This window comes from Physella acuta, unplaced genomic scaffold (assembly GCF_028476545.2).
Source record: "Physella acuta isolate Inbredline_101_S28 unplaced genomic scaffold, ASM2847654v3 ptg000489l, whole genome shotgun sequence".
NCBI lineage: Eukaryota > Metazoa > Mollusca > Gastropoda > Physidae > Physella > Physella acuta.
Genome location: NW_026732008.1, coordinates 586,269 through 592,344, shown reverse-complemented (window position 1 = coordinate 592,344; position 6,076 = coordinate 586,269). Strand labels below are relative to the sequence as shown.

Here is a 6,076-nt window from a genome sequence, read left to right as displayed (position 1 = left end):
AAATAGCCGTATGACGTAAGCCATAAAGCTTAACATTCTTTACTCAACAACTACGTTAATATGTAACATATGTGCATTCTTCACGGGGAAGCTCTTTTTAACTAGCGCTTTGAAATTGGAAAATACTATATTAATTTTTATTTTCTCTCAAATAAAAATAGATTAAAAGAATGAAATATATTTTAAAATGTCAAATTAAAAACTTCTAGCTTTTAAATAGCCTCTGCCGATCGGTGTGTATAAGGGGTGGCGATGTAGCTACCAGGTATAACAAGAACATGTGTGAGAATCAGGTCTTTATCTCTGTGATTTATTCTAGTATGACAAAATCCAACAACCAAACCGGTTCTTAATCGCATTTAAAAAATGTAATCCTGAAATAGGAAACAGATATTGATTTAACGGCAGGTACAATGTTTGCCTAATGATAATTCTGTTGCCAAGTTTCACAAAATCTTAATCTCTAACAACAAAATATCCAGACATAGGCTATCAAAATGACTTTTCATAATTGTGACTGGTCTATGTATAAACGTCGATAGCGCCAACAATGAAAGTATTTTAAAATCGCCTAACACTACATTTAAAAAAATAAACCCATCATGGTGTGATACTGTTTTTTAACGATCCTCAAATTTTCACCTGATGGATTACTCATCAAGTAGTCACTAAAACGAAACTAGATTAAACATTGCATTTAACGGTATCTATAATATAAGCGGGTTGGTAGTGTGTCAGTCCTTCCTTCTGTCATCGCTATAGCATTTGGAACCATAAAATCAAACGTCGCACCATGCAGTGCTTTTCAGTGCATCGCTGTGTCTTATTATAAGTAATAGAGTAGGGTTTTTTATATAACGACTTTAAAGGATTTTTTAGTTGCCACTGTTTTTACTCTTTCGCATAACGTCAAGAAAATAATAAATACACGCACACTGTGTTTTTTTTTGTTTTGTTATGTTCTCAAGTTGGTACATTTAAAAAAGATTTACCGTGGCGGAGCACGCGTATGCAGCTAGTCATTTATAATGTGGTCTTATCCTACGCTATAATTGAAAAGAAGCCATTCCACCTAGGCCTTTGGTTGTCAATCAAACACATATTGCTGTAGTTACTTTCAAAATCTTTTTAAAAAACATTTTGTTTTCTTAGCTTTTCCGAATGTGGCTTTAACATAAAGTTTCCTTTTGTGATAGCTGAAGTTTAAATATGTTAGATATTTTATTTACCAATTGAGGTTAATTTAGCCAACATTAGAAATATGAAAATTATAAAATCTTTGTAATAGAACAAATTTGATAAGAACAACAGAAACCAACAGTTATGCTATGTTTTTATTTTACATGAACAACTAACAAACAAAGCAGTGAAAACATAAATCAAGTTGTAATCAAATCCTTACAATAACAGTATTGTTTCTTTGCAAAGTCACTTTCACAGTCAGCCTGACCTCGATAAAGACTTAGACGATCAAAGTCCTCACCCACAATCAGATTTGAACTTTCACCTTTGGAAATAAATTCATCGATGTATTTACCAATCGTTGTTGAGTTAGCTTTCGGCGTTTGTATTGTACCTTCAAAGATTCCCTCCCCTGGTAAGGTCTGGAGTTTGATTTTATAAAGGATGATGTCCCTTGGAAGATTGTATGGTAAAGTGACTTGAACTATTGTTAAAATTTTGTCAAGCTTTAACTCAGCGCAAAGGGTTGGATTTGTTTTCGAGTTTATTTTCTTTACAAAGATTTCACTGAAGCCATGAGCTATGTTTGAGTTTAACGCTAGCTCCACCATTTTGACCTGGTTGCACAGACAGAACTCCATTGGGATTGGGATGTCTTCACACGTGCGAGATTCTGGTATAACATTAAACAGACTGGTGCCGTGTTTTCTTGGTGTGAGTGGGACGATACCACTCGCTTTAAAATACAACAAGTCTTGTAACGTAGCGTGGACGTCATAATGTGTTGTTAAACGTTTTGTGTTTGTTTTCAAGTTTTTTTTCACGTTTGAGTATTTATCCAGAAACCACTTTGGGAATGTGATGATAGAGTACGGTGAACGGCTCTCCACCATGCCGTTCAATGTGGCTCGAATCACGCCCATTCTAGGCCCGTGGTCTGAAAATGTGATGAGCACCGTGTTATCTAAATACCCTTTCTCTTTCATTCTTTTATAAAACGTAAACATAATTTCATCCGCCTGTCTAGAGTTTGACATATCATCATGAGTTAGTTTAGTAAAAAATGCCATCGCAAAAATCGGACTTTTCGGAAATTTGTCAAATAAACTTTCAACGTAGTTTAAGTGAAGCTTTATTTCCGGTTGATTTCCGGCGCAATGTTCACCAACACGCCAAATTTCTTTGTCTTTTTCCATTGCCAAATTAATCGGTCGACTGTAGTAAGTCGTGGGTGCGACAGAAAATCCCTTTTTTTGGTAATGGAATCCTCCACCGGAAGGGGCGTCTTCCGTAAATAAAGTCTTGTACCCCGCTCTTCTGTAGTCGCCCCATACCAAGTCAAACTCATCAGTGTAAGAGGATCTGTTCCACCATCGGATTACCTCGCTTTCACTGTATCCAGTTAGTAGAGTCAGGTAGTTTGGAAACGTATTGAGTCCTAGTTGCGAATACATTGTCATATCAAACGAATTTAATTCTTTCATTAGATAGTTATACGTCAGGTTCATTGACCGCATGTACTGATGTCTTGAAACACCGTCCATACCAATCATAATAACGTTAAGCGTTTCTTTCGGCATGGCTAATTGTAAACGCTTTTTTAATTTCATATCAGCCAGTTCGTCACGTTTAGGGAAAAATGTATAGTACGTCTTTGATATGATAGAGGTATTGTTTTCACAAAGTACTAAGAGAAATTCAGATGTTTCAGGGAGTTCAACACTGGGGTTGAATGTGCTACTCCATTCACCAAATGTAAAATTACTGTCATCATTGGGGTGTTTATAAATCTCGTGGTACTTACACGATACGTTGTGTGACGTGGTTTTCGATGTGTTGACCAATATCTGGTTACCTTTGATGTATGTTATATCCGGCATGTATCCTTCACATTGTATTGGTTTCTTATCTAACCCTGCTAATTTCATAACGTCTTTATTATACGGGTCAAAATCTGGAAATATACACGCAGTGGTTTTGTTGCTCGATCTTTTGGAGACAGATATGACGTCATTTTCCCAGGAGATTTATTTTTAGCTGCCTGGAAGTCTGGAACTTGTTCCACGTTCACCAGGTAGAGCACGACACAGGTCAAGGTGAAGGCCAGAACCAAAGTTGCCAGGAAAAGTTTTCTTATCATGGTTTGAGATCTGTCTGCCTATGCAGGTAAATGTAAAGAGAGTTTTTCACTTTTCAGTCATAAAGAGAAAGTTATACGTTTGTGCCAGGCCGATATCTAGCAGTAATGGAGACGCTAGACGTTCAGATAGGTGTGATTGGTGTTCAAGGCACGCACGACATAATCCCAAAAGTCATGAGTTTCTTACCCGGGCTCTAGATGACAAGGCCTTTAATTCTAAAAAGTGTTATGCAGTACAGGTGGGGTTGTGTGCCCGGGGTGGGGGGGGGGGACACGATATCTCGAAAAGGTGGAAGACCTCAATGTCAACTAAGTGGGAATAAGGGGGGGGGGTGATAACCACGATGATGATGTCAAGAAAGGTGGGAGAGGGTAGCCACGATGTCCCGAAGTGGGAGTGGGGGGGGGGGGCGAGGGAGGCGGGATAACTACGATGAAGACATCCGAAAGGAGCGAGGGAAAAACCACGACGTTCCTGATGGGGGGGGGGGGGGGTGAACCACACTGCCTTTACGTGGGAGTGGGAACACAATGTCCGGATGTGTGGGGTAACTGCGATGTTCCAAATGTGGGGGGGGGGACCACGATGTCCGGTAACGAGGTTGGGGGTGTGGGGGAACCACGACGTTTTAGGGAAAGAAACCACGGATTGAGTGTATAGAAGCAAATGTGTGATTTTCTTAATTCTTAAAATTACTTATTATATTGGATTTTCTTTTCTTTAATTAGCATTAAATTAAGATAAAGCAAAATAAAGTTGAACTAAAAATAATTTACCTGCAAATATTCCCAGAAGTCCTCTATTATGAAAATAAAACGAAATGGCTGTCCTTAGCACTAAAATGTCCTGTGCGGGCAGCTATGAAAGCATGACTTTGTCTTGCTTCGTCACGCACCAAGTGTTTTGGGTTGACCTACTTCACCCACACAGCCCCCCCCCCCCCCCCCACACACACACGTCAGCGTTCAATGACGTATTGCAGTCAAAATCACATGAATACATTTGATTAAAATCAGGCATACTGAACAATGACAGTTATAAAACAGAATGTATTCAAAACAACAAATGTAAATGCAAAGAAAATAGAGAATAAAACAAACACGGGAAATCATAACGCATATCAAACCTCCGTGTGTAAATACGTATGACCGGATTGACAAATATGAAGTTACTCGTTTCACAATTGTCGGAGGGTGTCAATGAAATAAAGACGTTTTTAAAGCGCGATTATATCAGGCCGAAATGAGTTAAAAATATTTTGTGTGATTTGTTGTCTCACGATGGATATATTTATTTGCAATGAAATAGATTAGATTACCAAGTAAGTAAATTGTTTAAATATTTAAAAATGTATTAAGACAGTCTACTAATACATACCTAGACAGTTAACTTGTATATTATATATATATATATATATATATATATATATATATATATATATATATATATATATATATATATATGTATATCTTTCTCCCTTTTCCTCCCTCTTTACCTCTCGCTTTTTCTCTCAGTCTCTCTCTCGTTCTCTATCTTTTTATCTATCTCTCTCTCTTTCTCTCTCTCCCTCCTCTTTAAAAATCCTCCTAATCCCCTACGTCATAACGTGTTGTAATCTTAACCGTATGTTTTACTTCCTACGCTAAGCCATTCATATGTAATACAACACCGGTAGAGCAATTCCATCGGCTCTGCATCACAAGTGTCAAGTGCACAAAGGTAGTATTGTTAGGGGATTTATTACACTGCTTGGATCACTGAACTCCCAACAAACCAAAACATTTCGCAGCCTCTACATTCCCTCGCAAATATCATACGCAGTTTTTATGTTTAAGGTGTTGAAATTTTCAATGAGAAAAGTCGGTGGTCAAATATTTAAAATAGAAACAATATAGATCTATATGAGAAGATAAAATCAGAGAAGAGTTGATAGATTAAACACGTAATATTTACCAGGGGACAGAAAACGTTTTATACTAATCCACCCCTCTCCTAGTATCATGTTTCGCCTTCCCGTATACTAACCCACCACTCCCCTAGCACCAGACCGCGACTCATCTAGTAAAGACCAACGCATTCCCTACTACAAACCTAAGCCTCCCCTAAAAAACAGTGCCTCTCCTAGCATAAAACCCCCGCTTCCCCTTATACTAACTCAAGCCTATACCCGAGCCTCCATTTATATTAACCCACCCATAGTGCCAACCCGCTGTTCCTTGTTTTACCCTCCCCCCCCCCCTTCCACCTAGCACTAACCTGAGTCTCGCTATGAAGACGTGTCTTCTAGTTTACTATACCATTGTCTTAGACCAATAGAAAGCGTGGAATATGGAATAAGGTCACATTCAAATCTCAACATTAAAAAATAAGTTTGAAAAAAGAGTGTTAGCGTGAACCAAAGGCGTAGCTACTACATAGCAAGCATAAGGGCCTTAGAAAGATAGGGACCCTTTTTTTTTTCTCTGTTTTGTTTATTTTTTTCGCTGGCCACATTTAACTTATTTCCAGCATAAGGGGCCTACTAATAAATTTTGCTTAAAGGCCCAAAAATCCTAGCTACGCCACTGGCGTGAACGGACTTCTTACACAGTATTAAAAATCTTTAGTGTCAAAATAAAGGAGTGCTATTGAGCTAGTGTAACCCATATGAAAGCACAGTTATTCAAATTGTCAAGCTAAGGTCTCATTGACCGTAAAGTTATACAAGAGTTGTGTACAGTTTAAGTTGAAACTTAGATTTATTTTAAGGAGAA

General features: G+C 38.0%; 1 protein-coding gene across 1 annotated transcript; it reads right to left on the bottom strand.

Annotated features, from left to right (window-relative positions):
* Nucleotides 1-1,379: 1,379 nt before the first annotated feature.
* On the bottom strand, nt 1,380-2,252 carry LOC131944336 (uncharacterized). The gene has a single exon (XM_059304892.1). It carries the CDS (start codon nt 2,250-2,252, stop codon nt 1,380-1,382), a length of 873 nt encoding a protein of 290 aa, XP_059160875.1.
* Nucleotides 2,253-6,076: the final 3,824 nt, after the last annotated feature.

Coding starts and splice junctions, on each gene's coding strand:
- LOC131944336 (XM_059304892.1), bottom strand. CDS start 2,252: ATGGCATTTTTTACTAAACTAACTCATGATGATATGTCAAACTCTAGA.